The sequence below is a fragment of the Cynoglossus semilaevis genome, chromosome 10, assembly GCF_000523025.1.
Source record: "Cynoglossus semilaevis isolate Cse_v1.0 chromosome 10, Cse_v1.0, whole genome shotgun sequence".
Taxonomy (NCBI): Eukaryota; Metazoa; Chordata; class Actinopteri; order Pleuronectiformes; family Cynoglossidae; genus Cynoglossus; species Cynoglossus semilaevis.
The window spans coordinates 6131966-6154232 of NC_024316.1; the positions used below are offsets into that span (position 1 = coordinate 6131966).

The 22267-nt window shown below is 39.5% G+C and overlaps 1 protein-coding gene across 1 annotated transcript in view; it reads right to left on the reverse strand.

Moving 5' to 3' along the window:
- Nucleotides 1-22267, reverse strand: part of ntsr1 (neurotensin receptor 1 (high affinity)) — a 50535-nt gene that overhangs the window by 8091 nt on the left and 20177 nt on the right. The window contains exons 2-3 of the mRNA XM_008318401.3: nucleotides 17298-17499; nucleotides 6075-6159 (exon numbers count right to left, since the gene is read on the reverse strand). Coding sequence (XP_008316623.1) covers nucleotides 6075-6159; nucleotides 17298-17499 — 287 coding nt within the window. The remainder of the gene's footprint in view (nucleotides 1-6074; nucleotides 6160-17297; nucleotides 17500-22267) is intronic.

The following is a 22267-nucleotide window of genomic DNA, read 5'->3' on the forward strand; positions in this document are numbered from 1 at the left end:
ACATCAATCAATACTGAGTATGCATCTCATTGGCCTAAGAGCTTCGGAGAGTGGACGATGAAAAGTATGGGACGTTATAATCTCTTCAATGAGCAAATTAGTAAAAGTTCTGCTGCATCGATGGTGTAACTCAGAATGTTCCAGAAACTTCACACGCTCTGCTGTATAAATTAAAAATGTTTTATTTTTAACTACAGCACCATGGTGATTGAAGGTAGTTCACTTTAATTAATCTAAAGTGGTAACATTGTACCCTGAACCCACATGCTGCAGCTGACGTGCGCTCCAAGACCTGCAGACACTGATAAAGGCAAAACTGCAGTAATAAAATTTGATTGTTCAGTTTTACCTCTCAGTTGTTCCACTCGTTTGATGAGAGTTGAGAGACTCGTTTCTTTTCCCTGTCTCTATCTCACTTGTTGGGTCTGTGAAACTGAAATGGAAGTTTTGTAGAGGGGAGTGATGAAGTGAATGGACGTAAAAACCGCTGTTTGAAAGACAACTTCAGGACCCACTGACCCACAGGTAAATGGACTGCAGAGTTTTTACCCCAATCCTGAAACTACAGCCCAATCAGAAAATTCAATTTTTTTATTTATTCTTAAAAGGATTTTGAATTATAGTGATTCTAACCATTTTTGTTTGGTTCTTTTTAAGCCATTATTTTGGATCCAAAGGTTGATGCCAGTTGTTGGAAAATTACTTTGATGTCTGTGAAAACTTTTTATGCTTGTAAAATACACTACTAACAAGTAGGAATGGATCGATGGAACTTTTTCATGTCGGTGCCGATACTGCCACTTGCCGATATCAAACCTACACCATTTTTTCTCCTACAGCACGCTGCAGGCTGCTGTTGTTGAGGTAACAGTGTCCCCGTTTACACCAAAGCTGAGTTGAGCAATTGGCCTTAGGTATCAGATTTGATGAACAAGAATCCTGACATGTTATGGCTAACTTTCAGCACACAAAACAGAGAGGAATGTGATCCAGCATAAAGCACGAGAAAAATTATCAATGCAAAATAACCCCCCTGTGGGAGTGAATGATTTAGTAAACATACAGAAGCAATCTTTGTGATTTGTGTGTATAATGTTGCCATCAGCTGTTGGTATGAGAACAGAAACTTGTGGAAGCATCCTAAATAGAGAAATAAGTAAGTATAAGAACAGTTATTGTCCAGTTACGAAGGTCAATAGTCTCCTAACTACTTCATCTACTTGTCGTCACAGCACGAAGGCAAAAGACAAAATGAACATTAGGGACATTTAATATCCATCGGAGTTTGGCTCAGTGACCTTATTACTGGTACTTGGTCGCAGAGCGAGATCATTTTCCAAATAATAATAATAAAAAATAAGTACAGATGCTTATTTTTTAAATGAAGCGAAATGGAAGGAGGTTACCCTTCGTTGTACATAGCGGAGGTGAGTCATGCTGTCATCCTGACAGCTCTGCTGATGCTTTTACCCTGCAGGTTTTTTGGGACGTCTTTGACAACATACTGGGAGAATAATAACTGTGTTTGTCTCACAGTAATCACTGCGCTGCAGGCGCAATGCAGAAAACACACCAACAGTTGGATTCACAACATTCACCGCTTTTCCGAACAAAAGACTTCCATTTTTGGGTTGCAGTCAGTGATGAAAATAAAATATAGGTGGGTGCGAGGGAACTGACTGTGACCATTACAGGTATTTCCCTTCTTTGTGAGAAACCTGAATTTGATTTGTCACACATTAGAAAACTGCAAAATCAGATTTTGTCTCTTAAGATGCTCTACGACAGCACACTACAACCTTTTTGGTACCAAGGAACGGTCAGCCAGTACGACCAGTAGTGCTACGTCAATCCTTGAAGAATCCCTAATAAATCGTTATTAGGGATTGGTAAATTTTCAAAACAGAACACCTTCTAGACTTCAGATCAGGTTAGTATCCGAGTCTGAAATTAGTTTGAAAAATTGCTGCTTTAAATTAAGTATAATTACCAAATGACTCGTGGACTAGTACCAGTCTGCGGACCAGGGGTTAGGTACCCCTGCTCTAAATAACTAAAGAGAAGATCTTATGTTCCTGAACTCATTAGGACAACTTTAGGAACTGTCAACAAGGAAGAAGAAAAATGTCTCTGTGTGACTGTCTGGGGCTCAAACAGTTCCCAGCATCTACCAGACATCTTCAGACCACTCACTGAAATACTTTCTGCTCATCCATGGACTTAGCTTTTACTCTGCTACTTAGTGATTTTAAGCAACAAGATTAACAGATCTCTCAGGACTGTCACCTGCAGAGCCCATGACACCGGATTGGCTGTGTTTGAAGAACTGGAAATGTGGGTGATTATGAGGTCTAAGATGAACCCAAAATATACAAGTGTGGGGTGTCAGGAGAAAGAAGGTCCTAGAATGACGGGACAAGTCCTCACTAGTTTTCAATAAATTATGTGGATGTGTTCTTTGTGTTGTCAGCCTCTCCCTTCTTACGTTGAACATTGGCAACAACTAAAATAAAACACAACATCAGTCTGCTTTAAAGTATTAATATTTTTTTAGACGTTAAACTCAGACCAAATTAAGTCACTCCCAAATGTGTTTGTGGTATTCCAGTCACTTCACACAAATAAGGGAACACATTGTCTAAAAAGACACTGTTGTACTCTACTATCATTGCAAGTCTGTCGTTCCAAATGCAGTAACCCACACAGTGCAATTTCTCTCAAACCAAGCCGGGTGCCAGACGAAATAAAAAAACAATGAGACACCTGCTCTGGAGAAAAACAGCAGTAATGAAGAAGGTCACTGCATTTTTACAAAAATGTTTCGTTAGGTCAGAGTCCCTCTTAGGAGATGCAGTGTCTCTAACGCCTCGAGAAACAGAAATGTTGACATTTGAATATGAAGTCGAAATGGAGAAGGGATGGATTTGGTTTTCTTTTTTTTTTCTTTTCTACTATTCCTCAAAGGTTCTGTGACATTTTCATGGAGAGATTACAGGTTGTAGCACACACAGATGTTGTGTTATGGATTTCCTGTTGCTACCAGAGGAGATAATTATGTTGACTTTGCATCTACAACCAACTTTAGGCTTAAACATTATACAAACAGTAAACTGAAGTGGATAAGGAAAATGTTCCTTTCTGAACATCTCTGACTCCAAAACATCCTCCAGTGTCGTCAAGACGATGATAGTGACTTTATTTTATCACAAGTTTCTAAAAGTAGCCCCCTTATGGATTTGAAGAGCCAGACTGAGAGTTCTGTCCTAGACATTTGGCCTGCTTACAGTCCAGATCTGCCTTTAATTTGAAATGACTAACATGTGGCATTCTTTTCCAATAGATTTTCATCCTGAAAATGGGATTTGTAGAGTAATTGCCACAGTTCTTCTGCTTACGTCAGAAAACTGTTTCTTTCTCATTTTGTTGTCTTTTCATGTGGATTTTTACTTTTTTGTTTTACTTTCATTATTCTATTTTGTACATTGTTACAGCAGCTGTATTGGTTTTGAATGCATTTCCCCACGAGGATTAAATAAAAAATACATCTATGTTTTTCTCACTGAGGTAGAAGCAAACATACAGAAGCTAATGCCGGTGAAAACATTTTCAATATGAAATGCCAACTTTTGAAAAACAACCTGGATAAGAAAGAATCTTCACAGACTTGAATCAAATTCATATTCTGGTGTGACACTTTCTCTGGCCTTCCAAGAATTCCAGACACCATTTTTGCCTTGTTCCTTGCCAAAAGCAGACTCTCGGTATATTTAAAATTATCACAGTAAAAGGAAGCACCAGAAGCGTTTATCTACAACAACAAGCAAATGTCCTCAGCTCTCTGATCTTTGTGTAACAGTAAGAATAGAACCTCCAAATCAGTCAAATGAGTCAATCTGCAGACGTTTTAGTTTGAACATGTTTGTCTAAATGTAAAAAACAGGAAGTTTCGATTGATTGATTTCATGTTATTTTCATGCAGACATGAATCAATGTTGGTTTTATTCATGATATTGTTGAACAGGTTTACACACTAACACACACACAGACACACAAAACTGATTGAGCTGTTCTACCGTCCATCAGTTCCAGTACCTCTGCTTTGGTTTATCGATATTATAAAAATCCAGTGCTGTCTGCAGAGATTCAAACAGGGATTCTTTTTTATCTTAGCCATTATTGATGATGTCCTTTATAGGATAAAAAGATTTGCACCGAGGTGCTAATGCCCCTTTGACTTGTACATTTCCAGGTTTAAGAGAACACGCAGTCAAAGAAAGAAATCAGAACATTGTGAAAACACTTGAACATCTTGTGAAACACATCAAGGCAGCGCAGGAATTTACAGAAAAGGTGAAAAAAAAAACTAAGTTCAAAGAAAACAAAAAACACCAAAAAGCAAAGAACATTACACCACAAAACTGCAGCAACGTTAAAAAAGGATTTTATTCCAAAAATCTTTTCAACACCTCTACTTTGGAGATTTTGCTTCAGTTAAATAAGCCAGTGACACATTGACACTTCTAACGGACACAACGTTTGATGTCAAAATGAAAGAAAAACAAACTTTATACTAATGTGGCAGGATCATCTACTGTACAGCCCCTCCCTTGTTCTCACAAATCTTTAGCCCTTTTACCTTCCATATTTTCCGGACAACAAGCCATCCTTTGGCTAGGTTTGCGACTTATACTCAGGTCCAACTTATATATTTAAATATATAATTTCACCTTTATTATTTTCACACTGACAGCCGATAGAGGGCACTCTAAGCTTGTGTACCAGTATGTGCTATTCCTGTACCACTGAAAATGAACATGTTCATCATTTTCACACTGACAACTGCTAGCGGGCACTGGTGCGACTTATACTCTGGAGACTTATGTATGTTTTTTTCTTATTCATTATGCTATTTTTGGCTGGTTTGTCTTAAACTCTGGAGTGACTTAAATACAGTATGTATAATACAGTCCTGTTTGTGCACTGCGTCCTGGCTCTGACTGTCAGCTTAGAAAACACTTTTAAATCCTTTCTCTCAGGCTTTCAGATCATATTGAAAGATGCACAAAGACCTAATTTCAACTTCTTTTTTTATAAATCCGCCGAGTGGAGATTTATTTTATTTTTTATTCAACAGGCATTGTCCAGAAATCAGTAGACTCAGTAAATGAAGGTGCAATTTAGCTGCGTGGGAATGCCATTATTTGAGAAAGAAAAGCCTCGTCCCACACCTTTTCAACTTACTGCTCACAGTGAATAGCTGGCGAACACATGACACTGGAGCAGGCTCGTCTCTGTAGGCATGAATAATGGCTGCCACTGGGACATTTGGGTGGGGAAAAAAAAAGACGCTGGTCACCACATACGATTACCAAGCTCCGGACAGAGTGACAACTAACATACTAACATATGAATTGTTCTTAAGGAGGATTGTGAACTTTTTCACTGTGCGCTTAAGTCATCTGGTTGCCCTGAGTGACTTAGTATGAATATTATACTCACTGCTTTGAGTGAATTCTGTGTATTTTCACATTTTACCTTTTAGTATATTCTTTGTCACACTTCTTTTCCTAACAAATAAACAAAATATACCACACCTGGATGTCAATACAGAGGTACTGTACGTACTGAACCGGGGCTTTTCTGTACACTTCTGATAAACCTGTTTACTGAAGACGTATTTTTGTTGTTCCGTGTTCTATGGCATGCTTTCATGCTGTAGTGGATTAGGGACATTTCCCCAACAATTACCCTTATTTATTACCAACATGTTATCTAAGAGACTCAAAATACAGGGAGGGAGAGGGAGAGAAGGAGGGAGGGTAAGCATTTGTGAAGTCAATCCAATCAGGATGATGCATCCTTTCTTCTCCTCCACGTCAGTTGCTCTCAGCTGATTAACCTCTGATTGATGACTACAGCCAAATCTGTGTGTATGTGCATGAACTGTGCATCACTGAATATGTATAAGTCTGCATGTGTCCTAATACAGGTTAAAAAACAAAACAAAATAAAAAGAGCAAATGAACTTGTGAAGGTTTGGTGGCAAGAGAGGATCCAGAAGAATGGTTACTCACTCGGACCAGTCGGAAACATAGCTGAACATGAGGCGGCGAGCGTGGTAAGGAGCCCAGCAGACCACGAAGGCGACGACCACGACTCCTGCACACAAGAGGCAAAGACATAGTCATGACGATATCCCACCAAAGGCTTTTATTCTTCACTTCCACCCATCCATCTCAGTTTGTCCAAAGGTTAAGTTATTGGCCCAAGCCTCGTCATTATACCTGATTAACTATATTGGCCTTTGAAAGTGAAACAGCATCACTGGTGACAGCCTCGTTGTCTATGCCTTTTAGTCTTTTGGCAGTTTTATCAGGTCTGGGTTTGGCCTGTACTTCGCATTTTGTACCTAAGAACTTTCACTTGATTTGTTGTTGGAGAAGTGGAACTTCGTTTTGAGATGCAGAGAACACAGACTCTGGGAAACAAACAGACTGTAACATTACTGGGGTAGCCGCGGAAGGGTTTTGGAGCTTCTCTCCTGTCTGTGCATCTGGCTTTCACTGGTTCTCCTGGGGACAAGGTAGATGAGCCACAGTCCCTCAGCAGAAGTGTTCCAAGATTTTTTCCACTAACACAGCTCAGTAACAACATTTCAGGCACATCTGTTAGGGTTTTAAGTTTTTCAGCAATTATGGCAGAGCAGCTGGGGTAGAACATGGGCTGTGGAATTAGCCTTTTTGTTGATTTTTTGTTACAATTTTTGAATAGCTCTAGTTGACATTTATTTAACAGGAAATATTCTCCTACCTGGCAAAGATAAGGAAGTTGGGTTGCTACAGAAGCATAAAAAACGAGCTCTGTTTAGGTCTTTGTTGGTACAGAGTGTTCGCTGTTACGGATTATCGCATGTGACATTTCCTAGAGGTAGATTTTTGTTAATTAAATTTTTTGGACCTGTGCTTATTTCACGAGGAAAAGTCAAAATGTCACGCAATTCAATTAAAAGATCAATCGATCGTTAAATAAAGGACAGTCTGTATTCATCAGAGCTACTAGTGGAGTAGGATGAGACTATAAAGGTTGTTGGAAGAAAATATAAATGGCAAATATGATGTCATTCAGGTTATTGCACAAATGGCCCAACACTACCACCCCCACACCCATCAATATGTCTCGCTCTTTCTCTCTGGTTTTCGCTCTCTGGCTGTTGGCTTCTTCTGTTTGATTTGTTGTTTTGAGAGATGCTGGGCCTTGTCGTCTGGGACTTGTTTTGCTTTTATTATTTGTTACTTGACTTTGGGTTTTACTTATTTATTTGTTTGTTCCCTCGTTGAATATGTTTGTTTATTTCCCCCCAAAAATGTATGTGTCTCCTGTCTTCCCCATAGTCTGCCAAACTCAGTTGTGAAAAGGATGGGTCTGTAAGATGTCATGGTAAAGATGCTGTGGTTGTGTTGAAGGACACTTGGGATGCTAGGCTTTTACTGCTGATTAACCACATGGTTGATGTCCCAGATGATACCACAACTCAGTAGCTCTAATTGTTTTAAAGCAGGGTCTTAAATAAAGGAGGACATCAGAGGGCCAAGGAGAACCAGAGGTGACTCCTTGGATCAGCAGATCAGTGAGACAGGTGCATGTCAGTCCAGAAGGAGCTGCTAACTTTGTCAATTTTAAATCTGACTTGGCACACTGACAAATCCCCCTCAGTGATTGATCAACAGGGCACATTCTGGAGCAGCTGCAGACAATATAAATGCTTTGAATGACAAATGGGTTGGAGAGAAAAAAGAACTGCCCTGCTGTGGTCATCATTCAACTAAAAAAAAACAAAACCTGACCCTTTAAATCCAACTTTAGAGCTGCAGTGTTTTGCAAATTACTCTGTGTGTTTTCCGAGGCAGTTATGAAAAAGACAAATGGACTGACATTTCACCCCTCACCCAAGAGGCTTATTCTAATGGACTGCTGGAAAGTTCAGGTCTTTGCGGCAGAATTCCAGAATAGAAAGTCGTCACCCTGTGGCAGGATGTTTGAATCGCCTGGGTCAAGGTGTGACGGGGGGTGGGTGAGTCAGATGTAGATTTTCTCCCTCAAAATAGTGTCATCATATAACTATACTTGGAGTACTTGTGGTTGAAGTTTCTAGTAGGGATGTTTGATATGAACTTTTTGCTGATATCCTATATGCCAATACGGTCCAAACACTTAATTTCCGAATCCAACATCAACCGATACCGATATAGCTGGGCAGTGGTGGAAGTTAAGTGCCTGCTCACTAAGGTAATGGGTTCAAACAGAGTTTCTCAATTATTTTCTGCCCCCTAGGGGACAGAATTAAAATACTATTGAGCACCTACGTAGTAATATTTATTTATTAATCTGTACAAACCACTGTAAGAGTTGATGACAAAGCATTCTGAGTCACAAAATTTGATATTACAATAGATGCTAATATTGGGCCGGTCATATCGGTTGGCCGATATTATCGGACATCCCTAGTTTCTAGCCATCATTTATTTGTGAATTTGGCCTTAGTTAGGCTTGCATGGAAAAATTAACAATTATGATCAACAACCAACCAATCAAAGAGTGGTTTGGAAATGTCTTGGTTCTCAGATATGTTTGAAGAAATTAGACTTTTTATGTCATTCATCAACTTTACATTGGTGTGAGATTATATAGATTTTTTTTTTCCATTAACGGTATCAACATTGCAATTGTAATTCATGTTTTGTGTGCCAGGTGTGGTTTAATGTATAGATGTTATATATAGATAGACTATTTATAAATGTTTTATCATGTAAATGTGTAGGAATTATTTAATGTTTTTGGATTGACAAAGTGAGTTCAATAAAAAGTTAAATGCATGGTTATATGTGACCTTGAGCTTCTTCATTTTCATTTTCTTCTTGTCCATTTTGTTTTGATAGAGATGAGTTCTGTTTGTTGAGCAAAGACCAGGAATCCAGACGTCTGATAAGAAAATCGATGTGTGGACACAAAGAGTTTACCAAGAAGCCACTATGTAAATTAGCAACAAACTTCAAGGTGAGGAGCAGCACATACTATAAGACGATTCTAAATCAAGGATTGTATGTTTCGCTGCACATTTTATTTGCAAACTAACAAGTTGTGAGCTGTTTATCTGTACTGTTCAACAAAATACCTCAAAGATGTCTTCTCTGTTCCACCTGCTGTAGCTCTATGGTCTAGACTGGTAACTGCAGTAAGGGGACATTCACACTAGGCAGTTGTACCGTGCCCAAGCATGTTTGCCCCAGGCATCGACTATTTTTAAGATAGTTCACAAAGAACAAGACAGTGATTGTGGCTGTGTTTTCGGATTCACTCTTGATCACAGAGTGTGTGAGTGAACCATAAGGCTGCAGGTCAGCAGATGCCGACTCAATACATAGTATGGTCCACAATGAAGATTGGCAAAAAGTATTTCCATAGGAGTGTGACTTCACATTAGCAGCGCTTACACCTTTGCTAAGTTATTGAACTGCTTTTAATCAGTTCAATATAAGGTTGAAGTGTGGTCACCGCTGCCAAATAACAGGTCTACAAAGTGGGTTCACAGGTTCAATATAAATGTTATAACCTAAACCTGCTCTGACCTCCGCAACGTCTTTCTGTGGTTCAATAACTTCATAAGGTCATCAAGGTTTCAGGAGCAGGCGGACTGCATCATCTGCACCACTGTAATTTTTAAATAACTCAATTTGACCACTGTGACCCAGGAAATCTTATGTGTGAATATCAGTATGCATGAAAGCATTTCCCATTTAATCAAAACGTTCTCATCACAGAAATCTATGACCTCAGACCATAGCACAGAGAAGGCGTTAATGAGGACATGACCTTGACAGAAAAAAAAGACAGAAAATTGCAAAAAAAAAGAAGAAATCTGTGTCCCTAGTGACAAGGCAGTTTGATCTGACACAGATCAATACTCTCTTCAAACAGTTGTGTTGTGTTATTAACAGGATTTTTCAGTTGCCTTTTTCATCTCCTCACGCTTCCTCACTTCTTTGATCTGCCTCGTCTGCAGCTTGACTGCACTTGTTACATTCACACTATATTTTCTAGTTCGGAGGAGAAAATTAGAATGAATTGACACCAAACAATACATGAAACGGACATTCATCTTTCCATGCTCTCAACGGTGCCATCTTTATGGGAGGCAAGGGAGAGGGAATTGCCTCCTCTAGGTCAGTTGCTTTTAACCATCACAAAAAGTAATTTTACAATGCAGCCCTGTTCTCACAGCTTTTTTCTTGCCAAAACCATCTTGGCAGAACTTTAACTCACATACGTAGTGAAGGTGATTGCATTAAGTCTTCTTTTTCCCCACCTTTTGAAACCACAAATCTACCCTAAACAAATATTCACAATACCTAGTGTGGCGGGAGGGTCTTTTAAAGACTTTTCTGGAGTTTGACATTTAATTTCTTGTAAATTATGAAATGTCCTGGCAAGTCAGACATTTTTCTTTGTCTTGCCACCTTGAGAAAAGGAACAAATTAATTAGTTCTTGCAGAGTATTTGTCAGCCGTAATTGCGGCCTTTTTTTACTCACAGTAAATAAAGGAAAGAGCTAATGGAAAAGGTAAGCCGTGGACTCTTGAATATGATTGTTTGAGTAATCCCACAGTTAATGCACTTTATAACCAACAAGAAGAGTACAAAAGAGAGGGAGGGACAAGGATAAACAAAACATCTCAGAGAGTTCTGAAAAAAACGGCAACGATCTTCAACAAGCACCAGACCCACGTACACTTCAGACCTGGATACACCCAGAGATAAAAACTGATGAACCCAGACACAAGCTTGACAATGTGGTGTAGAGTGCACAGATCTGTACATTGTTGAGACCAAACAACTGCTCCACAAGCCTACTGGCCCACCACAGGAGGGCCAACTCCTCACCCCCACTCAGCTGTCAACCTCTCGACTAAAGGACGCTTTTTTGAGGAGAACAATGTCCACATTGTCCAGGGAAGACAGGCAACAAAAACAAAACAAAAAACAATCCTAGTAAGTATGAAAGTCTAGCCATTAAATAAGTATAGATATCACTGCCTTGATCAAATACGTAAACCAGAGGGAGACAATTGCGGTACTTCCAGAAGGTTGGGTTGAGTTTTGCCCAATCTGCCATTCATTTCCATGTTAACTAATGAGATGACATTCAGTACAGGAAGCGGGCATAGATTTTCTGAATCATAGGAATAATCATCTGGGTCTGACACACAGCCCCACCCTCTTGACTCAGGTAGGGGCTCAATTAGTAGGATAGGTGCAGTACAGCTCAGACGTTCTGAAGATGACAACTTATGTCATGAAAAATAAACCACCCAGTCAAACATTTTGTTTGATTAGTCCTTGTTACATAACATAATGTTCTGTAATAATCATGAGGATAAAAAATAAATAAAATCATAATAACCAGGATTGTTGGTCCTGCGTCATTATCCTTATATAGTTTATGTGCTTTACACGTTTAAATCACAGTATCATCGGCAAACAATCTGTACCTGCTTTTCGGCAGCATTATTGCAAACCTTGTGGATCAAAGTTTGGTCCAGCTGGTGAGGGAATTTTGTTTCAGAGAAAATCAAGACATGTCTAGGTCACTTTGGTATCGAATCATCAAATTAAATGCTGTGCTTATCCCTGTGGCCAGGACTTTATTTGTGGTTTCCAAACATCCCTGCTGCAGGTAGGAGATTCTATTACACCTGACCTTCAAAGTGTTTTGTTGCATCGCACCAACTCTATTATACAAAAAATGAATTGTTGGCACAAAATACACCCTAAGTGGATGGACTTCAACAAAATCTTGGCCAACGGCCAGTCAAGTGATTGAAACTGAGGTTTACATCCTCACCAGTTTTTTAATAGAGTAAACGTGGTTAATTTTATTGACTTAACTGAATCTATTACTAGAAAGACCTTGTTTACTAGATGAATACAGAACTAACCAACTACGAAGGACCACCATCTTGTGTCTGCTTCTGGGTGTTGGATGAGGAGGAAAACATAAAGCAGTGTTTCCCAAACTTTTTTTTGGGGACCCATTATTTAAAATTCACAAACCTTTGCGACCCAAGTCTATAGACATTATTTGTAAACTCCTGGGAAACATGATGTGAGACGGCCCCAAAAAAAATCTCTTGTGACCCACCTGAGGGTCGCGATCCAGTATTTGGGAAGCAATGACATAAATGACTGGTAATATACAGTAAATGGGGTTCAGGCTAAAGTCATTCTTTATTCCAATCTTCAAACTTCAGATTAGAAAGTTTGGGCTGAAGTGCTCAGAGGTTTGAAAGGCAACAATAACTACTGTATTTAATGTGAACTGAACAGAGGAACTTAGCAGTGTAGGGGGGAGTCAGTTTTAATTAAACCTCACATGCTGAATGTGTACACACCCATGGTGTTATGGGGGAGAAAGACAGCCAAATTCCGAAAAGAAAGTCCCTCGCTCTGTGTTAACACAGGAGTCAGATAGACCTCTGTAATCCATCACTAAGCCAGCTGTAGACTGGGACCTCGTTTGTCCAAACTCCTTGCAGCATGTCTCCTATCTACTAATATCTGCCCATAGCAATCCATCACTGTCAGCTGGTCCTAATAAGTTAGTCAGTCATCACATACACCCACCAGTGTGCCTACGCCTCCACACATCACATCACAGACGTTCACTCTGAAATCAGAAAAATCCATCTCCTCTTTATTGCTTCATAAAGTCTGTAATGAATGGAAATGGACCACATTCACAACTTTAACATTTAACTTTGTAGCCGTCCCTTTAAAGTCTTGTACAGCCAAGGGGACAATGTAAAATAGCGTAAATTAAAGCAAGTAAAATGTCCCAAAATGTGATTGAATGTGAACTACAGTCTAACAACTTTGTTAGAAATATTGATACAACTCCAGCTCCACTCACAACCCTGAGAGGCAGTTGAGGGTTGATGGATGTTTCAGTTGATGAGGTAGAAAAGTGTCCTCCAAATATTTCTGGATCTCAACTCTAACCCTTAACACACTTCTGATTTGGCTTTCTGATAAGTTTTTTTATTAAAAAAGGTAATTAAAGTTTTTCTTTCTCCTCAGTTGGCCCATGAGCTTCTATTTAAAAGGGTACTGCTACAATTATCTACACTCTCCACAGTGACCTGACGTCCCTGCAGCACACAGCTGGAGTTGAAGAGACCTTAATGGCCACACTGTGAAAAGAAGCCAAGAACAGAGATTGTCTTGAAATGATACGAGAGGCTGTTTTTGGAATCCATGGCTCACTGTTGACAGCTTTAATTGTACTCCGGATGAAGTGTTGGAGAGCTATTATTAAGAGAAAAAAAAAAAAAATCTGACATCGGACTATCAAACAAAGCAGTGGCTGGGAAAACGGTGGTGGTAATTATGACAAAGTAGATGTTGAATTTGCTCCCACTAAATTGGTATCATAACACTCACGGCTCATGCAGAGTGGGTGTTATGATATATATGTTACAAAAAGGTAGGAGGGTCGCAGGGTGGGATAAAGGTGAAGTTAATCTGCACTGCACCCCGGGTCAATATCCCACTCTGCTTTCATTATTAATGGATACAGATCAAGGTGCACATCAGAGTCAGTCTGTGTATGATGAAGAGTCTGGGTGTAGAGAGAGCAGGGTCACAAATCACTGCAAAATGCTTTTCCCCGTAATTGAAATTGCCATGTCCTATTAAAACCAATGGGATTGCCTAAAGTGTACAAGCAGGATCACGTTTGCAGCAACAGCTGGAAGTGGGACTATTACTGACCAAACTGGACCCATCTGGGGTCTCAGCGTGATCCAGTGAAAATTCAATCTCTGATATGATGACATAGGTTGGAACAAGAGGATAATCATCATTATAGGAAGCATTTCATGTATGTTTTCCATACAGATGGCCCTATCACAAAATCTCCATTCACACCTGACTGGAGCAAATGCTTTTTAGTGTCACCACGATAAATAGAAATAAATCATCATCAGAACTATCCTGTTTATATTGAATATAACATTTCACAGAGGTAGATGTATCCTGAAATAAACGCAGCTTTCCTTAATTTGATGTGACGTCCTTAATTAGACCATCCTATTAACTTGTATGCTACAATATCAAAATATACATTACTTTATTTAATAGGCAGATACTGTATGGCAAAGAAGTACAGCACATCATTGGGAAGAAAAGAAAGGTCCAGTAGAGCCATCATTGTTTGTCATCAGGAAAAGGAAGAGCAAAGAGGTTAAGCAACACACGCAACGAAAAAAAAAAAAGCAAAAAAAGCATGTATTTTGCGTCGATTTCTGAAGTCAGAATAGACATTTCAATTAAAATTAATTCCCCTGGTCAGAACAACAACTCTTCAGGACATAGTTTGTCTCATACAGGGGCAGAACAAAAAGCTGACAGGAGCCAAATGCACCACAACAGAGAGGGCGATTCGGATCAGAAGTTTAGTAAACAGAGTCGGAAACCTAAATAGAACCACTCTAAGAAAACCACGGCCTGGTAGGAACAGAGGTGATAGAACCACAAGAAACAAAACACAGAACCTACAAGGATCGAACATACAGGCAACATACCACGAACAACAATACCAGGAACAACAATACCATGAACAACAATACCACGAACAACAATACCACAACCCAACAAAAACAGAATGTGGGAGAGAGAGGTATTCATACCCTGGGCACCAGGTGAGACGGATGACAGGTGACCACAGGTGAATGTGATGACACTGATTACCCAGAGAGGCAGACAGACCTGACACCATTACATTTATATGGCTTTTTTCTTACTACTTAAATCCATACTTTTATTAATAATATTATTAACATGGAGATGAAGCACAACAATGACAGGAAAACATAAATGGATTCTTACAAAAAACAAAAATAAAGGAAATGAAAGACATATGAAAAAAGGTATGACTGTGAGTGTGAATGGTTTTCCCTAAGCTCTCTAAAGAAGAAGGGGACGTAGTAAAAAGAGGAAGATTAATATCAGTGGAATTGAACGAGGACACAGAGATGACCCCCTGTGCTGACCCCAGGAAGAAGCTGCCATAATAATAAAACAAACAAGGTGGGAAGTTTTGTGTGGTTTTCTAACCTCATACATCAAGACAAATAAAATGATTATTGTATGGGACTGTGCCTGCCTGAGTTTTGTCCCTGTTTTAAGACCTAGGGTTGAAAATCTCTTTTTGAGCCTGTTTTGTTTTAATGAGAATTATTAATGTTCTGATTCCTTCTGGAAAAAGAACAGGCAGTTCCTTTGGTCTGAATAAAACTTTGACCACACTGAAAGATTTTTTTCCCTAAAATAACATTATTCATTGAAACACCAAAGAGCTATTGAACCAAAATTCAAAAGGTTCTGAATACGTAGTATTTCTAGTCTTGGATGTTATATATCATAACAAGCATGCAAACAACAGAATGGAAACTTATACATTTATTGTATTTAATTAACATGTATTAATGTATATTAATTAACATGTATTACTTCACTTTGACTATAGTTTAGGACAGTTGTCTTAGGTTGTCGATATGGACAAACAGGATCATGTTTAGTTGAAATACGCTCCACCGATTGTGTGGACCACTTTAATTATTTTTCCATATATGGGCTAGATGAGTGGTCAAAAACCTTCTTTGTACCAATGACCATTTGGTCTGTACAGCTGTTACTGCAGCCCAGTAATACCACTTCATCATTGAAGGATCATTAAATTTTCAAAATAAAACACCTTTTAGACTTTACTGTTTTGAAACATTGTCAGATTATATAAGGGATATGACTGGATTCATTTGGAATGAAGTAAATTAGTAGAACTAAGTGCATTTTTTTTTTACTGCGGCCCGCTACCAAATGACAATTTTTTTACTGCGGCCCGCTACCAAATGACCTACGGACCGGCACCTGTCCACGGACCAGGGGTTAGATGAAAATGTCTGGGTAATCTATTAGTCAGCACAAATTATCCGAGGCACTCCAGCTGCAAAAGATACACATGGGGTCCTCGACTAAACACTAAAGTGAAAATAACACCTTTTGTACTACAGTGTACTACAGCTGGTGTAGCTGACTTACCAATGATGGCCTATCATTTTGAGGAATGTTTGGTTTTTGAGAAAACTGAGAAACTGAGACCTAATTGCAGCCTTTCTCGTCTAGAACTGTTTCCCTCTGGAACAACCATTAGGCTCATCTGTGTTTAGACATTTCAACACTCTGTCTCTGTGGATAACAAGACAAAAATCATTGTTTTTAAGAAAAGATCTTCTTGTGGTAACGTCAGTATTCCAAAAGCCCACTTGCCGACTTGTCTCCCTCATCCCTGTCATTAGGGACATCAACTGGACTCTACAGGAAGTAGTTCAAAGATCACAAGCATCTGAATAAAAATTCCGAGCAGGTTAATTATGGCTCACTTTTCCAAAAAAACAGAGGCTTGATGAGAAGATACGTGTCTCCTTTTGGAATTGACAGGAGAGTGAAACGTTGCCAAGCAACAAAGGGTTTCGTCATGTGAGAACACGTTGATTAAGTATCCTTCTCGTGTCACTAGAGTACCCCCATTCAGAGCTATCTGTCTCTGTGAGTGTGACTTTTCAGCACTGGTTTGGCTGAAAACAAAACCCAAGCACAGACTAAAGTTGAATCATTATGACTTCAGTATGAAAAAAAATAGTTCAGCTCTCCTATTATTCATCCTCACTAGGTCTATGATGTGTTACGTTACACTTGAGGTAAAAGTGAAAGTGAATTATTTGTCATTGTGACGCAGCTCACCACTGCACACACAACGAAATTGGACCCCTGTTTTTAACCCATCACCAAAGTGGCAGCGTTAGTGTGTGTCTTGCTCAGAGCACCTTAGTGGCAACTTGGCAGCTGGTGGACTCGAACCTGAAACCTTTCGGACCTAAGTCAGTTTCCTTAACCACCAATCCACTGCTGCCCACTAAGGTGGCTGTCACTGAAAATCTCTGACTGTTCCATCCGTCCCACGTACATTTCTCAAAAGGTTCTATGATACTTCCCTAATATTTCCTACTGGTCTGGACCAAAGTGCCCCTGATCCACAAACTCAACCCCAGACCCAACCCCCAAAATATAACAGTATGGTAATAAAGTTTGTTCTCAGAAGACTTAACCTTTAAGGATTAGGTCTAACGTCTTGTCCAGTATAGAAATGGTCCGTATGGTACATACAGTGGTTTGAGGATACCTACGTAGAACAAGGACTCCTTGGCGCAGTGACTGGGCACGGTTGGGCTCCACTGTGACATTTAGAGTGGTGGGATTTCCTCCAATGATGCAGACGCGGTTTTCCTGCTCTGCCTCGCGGAACATCCGCAGCAGCTGATTGGCTATGACTCCGTTCAGCACAGAGATGGCCACCATGGGAACCACAAAGGACAGGAACGCATTCACCTGTTTAAGAAACACAGTCAGAAGAAGAGTTTTAACCATCAGGTTTAACGTTTGGAACAGAGAGAGTTCCGTTCCCTCAGTGTGACGTAACTTGATTTTGTAAGTCGGAACTCAAATGCTGCACACGAGTACCTGCTGCATGTAAGTCACCTATGCTTGACGATGTGTTCGTCAGCTCTGCTCGCCAACTAGATGGTTCACAGGAACTAGTTGGGGAGCTTTTAATGCCGTACGTCAGTATTATGGGACCATGAAATGCAGCAGGTCGAGGACGTCGCAAACAGAGGTGTGTACCACCACTGCATGGTGTTAACTCCACACTACACTTCTTTAAACACACTTTTAAGAACCAGACTAAGGATGATGTGAAGAAAGATGACTCATGTAAAACCTTTTCTTTTTTACTCGGATCTGATTTATGGGCTAAATTCTTTTTTTTTTCCAAACCAGAGCTGGAGTGCTTTTTTACTTTTATTTGTAATTCTCTTATTCACCTGGCTGTAGTTCTTTCAGCTGTCACCTAAAGTCACCTCCGCCTTTTTAGCTCATATTTCATATTGTTCAGCCGTTCCTAATTCCTCTTTTCTCTTCTCTCTTTTCAATCTTTTAGCTTTCTGTGCCAACACTCGTCACACGTCCAGTGGACTTTAGGATTCATTTCATTCTCACTTGGGAGTAAAATGACATGATATTGGCCTACATTTTAATAAACAGGTATTTAAGGGATTTCCAAAAGGATTCAAACTTTTCTCTCTCTCTCTGTCTGTTTCACACACACATTGTACACATATCCTTATACGCTAATCAGACCTTATTGTAATCCTTACTCAAAATTAAATCTTTAACCTCGCATTGCCTGTTCTGCAGAAAAACTTCAGTTTTTAATTTTTTTTTCCTGCACTGTATATCAGAGAGAATCATGTTGGATACCTACAGACAGTCTAAATGTCCAAATACGTAGGATTTATAAAGATTGAACCAATAATTTCCAAAGTATTCTTCTTGTTATGAAAGACAAAATATATTTAAAAGTTCAGAGTTGGAATACGCTATAGCGAAGTTCTCAAGGCTTTAATAGATGTTTAAAAAAATATTGTTTTAGGGACAAAAATCAAATATTACAGTAAAGCAGATTGGTGACTCTAAACTTTTTGAATTACTGTATATTTTATTTTTAATAGATAAGAAATAAATCATATTTAATTTCCAATAAAATAAGTATATATAAATTCATTTAAAATTTTAAAGTAACAATTGCGCATAAATGCTTTTCATTTTTAGTCTATAAAATTATACCCAACCAATAAAATTTTAGAAATTTGTAAAAACAATATATATATATAATTAAGTCATCCTTCTAAAACAATATTGATGAATACATTTTGCTCATCTGTGCGTTTCGCTAAATGACAGTAAATAAATTGCTAAAATAAAAAATAAGGTAAAATATCAATGTAGAGAAAAGAAAAAGAGAAGGAGAGAGATACAGAGAGAGAGAGAGAGAGAGAGAGAGAGAGAGAGAGACAGGGCCATGATCAGGCTTAAGTACAAAAAGCTCTGCTGATCAGTCAGATAACAGCATCTTCGTGGACCAGCATTGTTATAGCAGCGACATTACTGTATGTTAAGAGCGTGGTTCTTATTGGCATCAGGAAGGAGTAGCAGCAGACAGCCTGCAGTACTTCCGAACAAGGGAGAGAGAAAAGAGAACGTGAGCGAGAGAGATACAGATGCGTGCAGCCAGAATCAGAGAGGCCCTTGAGTCTCTTTCATCATGACAATGGCCTGCTCTTGAGTGGTCCATCCATCAAAGGACTGGATTTAGCCCTACTCAAGATGGTGTCTCGTGCAACTAAATATGGCAGTTCAAAGAAATCGAAAGACGATGTCATGGAGGATCAGGAGGAGATGAACAGACCCGTTCGTGCACAGTTTCTTTTTCCATTTGTAATGATTACACCGAAGGAGGCTGAAATGGTGACACAACAGCAAACAGCTGCTGTGGTTTTTGGTAAAAACAGTGGATTCAGCTCTGATTAGGACATTGATGACTTTTTTTACGTTAGCTTGTTTGACAATAAAGTCAAAGTCGAGCCGACAAGTCGATAATGACATCATCGCACCTCCGACAATGAGCATGTAACTCCCGATACAGTACTTTCGTAACTTTTTATTACAGAGATAGCACAGCAGTCAGTTGTTCTATCATCTCCCAGTGAGATGCTTGTATCCAAGTCACTTCTTTAAACACAGCTTTGTGTCATTCTCCAGGACAGACAGTAGGGGGAGCTTCTGCTCATGTAGCCACTACAGAATTACAGAAGTGGAATTCCACCCCACCGCAATGTCACAAAATCTGGTGCCTCCCACGTAGCAAACGTTTCTTTCCATTTTACGAATTAACTGTGACTATTGGTTAAGTTGGGGATAAAATATCACCATAGGCTGATGAAATGTAGAAATCAGTTTTTCTATTGCACCAGCTTCGATTAACATTTAATAAATTTAAACTTTTGCCACAAAGAGATAACCCCTGCCCCCATTTGCAAAAAAATAAAAATAAAAAAATTATATATATATATATATATATATATATACACAGTATATATTACAAAACATGGGAAAACAGCAGCACGGCTGAGAACTGAACCTGGTTTGATTTATGGCACAGCCTTTCGTTCAAAACAGATCAATCATCTGTAAATGGCCTGCAAATTTCTAAATGCTGCCTCCAGTCACATACTACTGCTGACTAATTCTAAACATGTACATTTCACACTCGTGGTCCATCTTTCTGAGCAGTCCTTGATAACGGCTGATAATTCCATTCAGTGTGAATAGAGGATAAAAGACACAAGGCCACCCCAACACTTTTTTTTAGTATTTGTTCTGAAATTGCTAACAGTTGATGATCTTCTAAACCACGTTTGTCAAACTCAAGGCCTACCAAGTCATTCTGTATGGCCTCCAAAAAAAGGCCTAAAAACCATTAAATAACATCCGGGCAGCAGAGTATTAATATGTTATTGAGTATGTAATGATGGAACAAGACTGGTCTACTGGTTTTTACCCAATACATGAAAGTAATAGCTCACCTTTTTATCCATGGATTGTGACTTAAGGTGAGATCAGCAACTTAAGTAGTTGGGATTAATGAAGAGCCATACCTTTCAGATCGACTCACGACTCATGCCATTCTTGCATCATACATTTCCTGAGCAATGTGACGGACTATAGAAAACAGGCTCTCCATACACTCAGCTCCCACATCTTAGTCATATCTGATCTAGACAATTGGTGTCTATACTCTGGTGCTTTGAGACTTCTTGTTGAATAGGTCTGATTAAACCTGCTGCACTTGATTTCTAACCATTTCTAAACCCAATTGTTCAATGAAGCCTTGAGGCTTCAGAGACGATGCTTTTGTTATCTGTCAAAGTCACATTGCCATCAATTGTGTTGTACGTGGCAGTTGATTAGTCTCCCTTTCATTTATTTTAAAGCAAAAAATAAAAAGTCAATGAACAGCTTGTGGTGCAATGTCTCTGTCATTGGTGTGGAACCCCAGGGTTCACATCCTGGGCAAGTCTGAATCCCAGTTAGGGTGGTTGGTACCTTCCAGCGGACTCACCACCCGCAGGAAGGTTCAGGGGGGGTTGGTATGGTGCAGTGTGATTTGGGTGGTGGTCATGGAGACTGCTGTCACCCCGTGAGGATGAATATGGATGGATGGATGGAACTTCAGCTTTTGCCCCTCAAAAGAAGCAGGACGACAAGTAACCGTTATTACACACCTGAATGAAGTCACCCAGATCGTTCCCATGATTCTGCTGCGTAATGCTGCCATTCAAGCTTCTAATCTACAATACATTTTGTTCTTCTGCACCAAAGCACATTTGTGGAGCCATCATTATTGTCGGAGTGTCATTGGTAGTTTTTTCTTATATACAGTATGTCTGTTGCCAATTACTTGTATGGTCTTAAAACTTCTCACAGCAGGAAGTGCACTCTGTGCCTGCAGCATCTCCTCTGATTCAAGCTCCATCAACAATGAAATAGTCTCCAGTTGAAGTGTTTTTTTCTGACGGTCAAATTGAGGTCAAAGACCTTTCATTTTTTGGGTACCAGTTGAAGAGTTCAGAAGAGAGTGCTTAGAAAACACTCCCATGGTGAGACTAAAGCTTTCCGACACGACAAAAGAACAACCTGGTTTTTTTCTCTGCTTTCTTTTCAAAACAGACATGCTAAGTGAGAAAAATGACTAACTCCCCACCCCCAAAAAACCCTCCTGCCATAAAGTAACAGTCAATGATCGCAATTTAACCTGGGCTTTTGCAACCTGAGGATAATAGTCTCTGACAACTCGGCATATTACAGGACCATAAAAGGAAAGACAGTAAGTAAGAGTGCATCAAAACCTACTTTTTACATCGACCACTTGTGTCTCGCCTATCACAAGTAATCCTCGGTACATTGCCTTAACAGGTGTCTGATGGTCTCTCCCGGTCCTGACTCAACTTATCTTTAAGCGTATTTGCTGGGACACTAGTGGCAGACTCCTGATACTCTCTCGCAACAGCAATTTAGCCGCATGTTGCTGGAAGTAAAAAAATAAAATGGTCTTACAAAAGGACATCAGGCAGACGAGGGGTCTGTTCCTGCATTTGTTCCGTTGGAGATGATTGGTGCAATTTTACCTTGCAAAAGCAAGCAGCTTCTAGTCCCTCTGAGTGCAATTTTACCTTGAAAAGCAAGCAGCTTCTAGTCC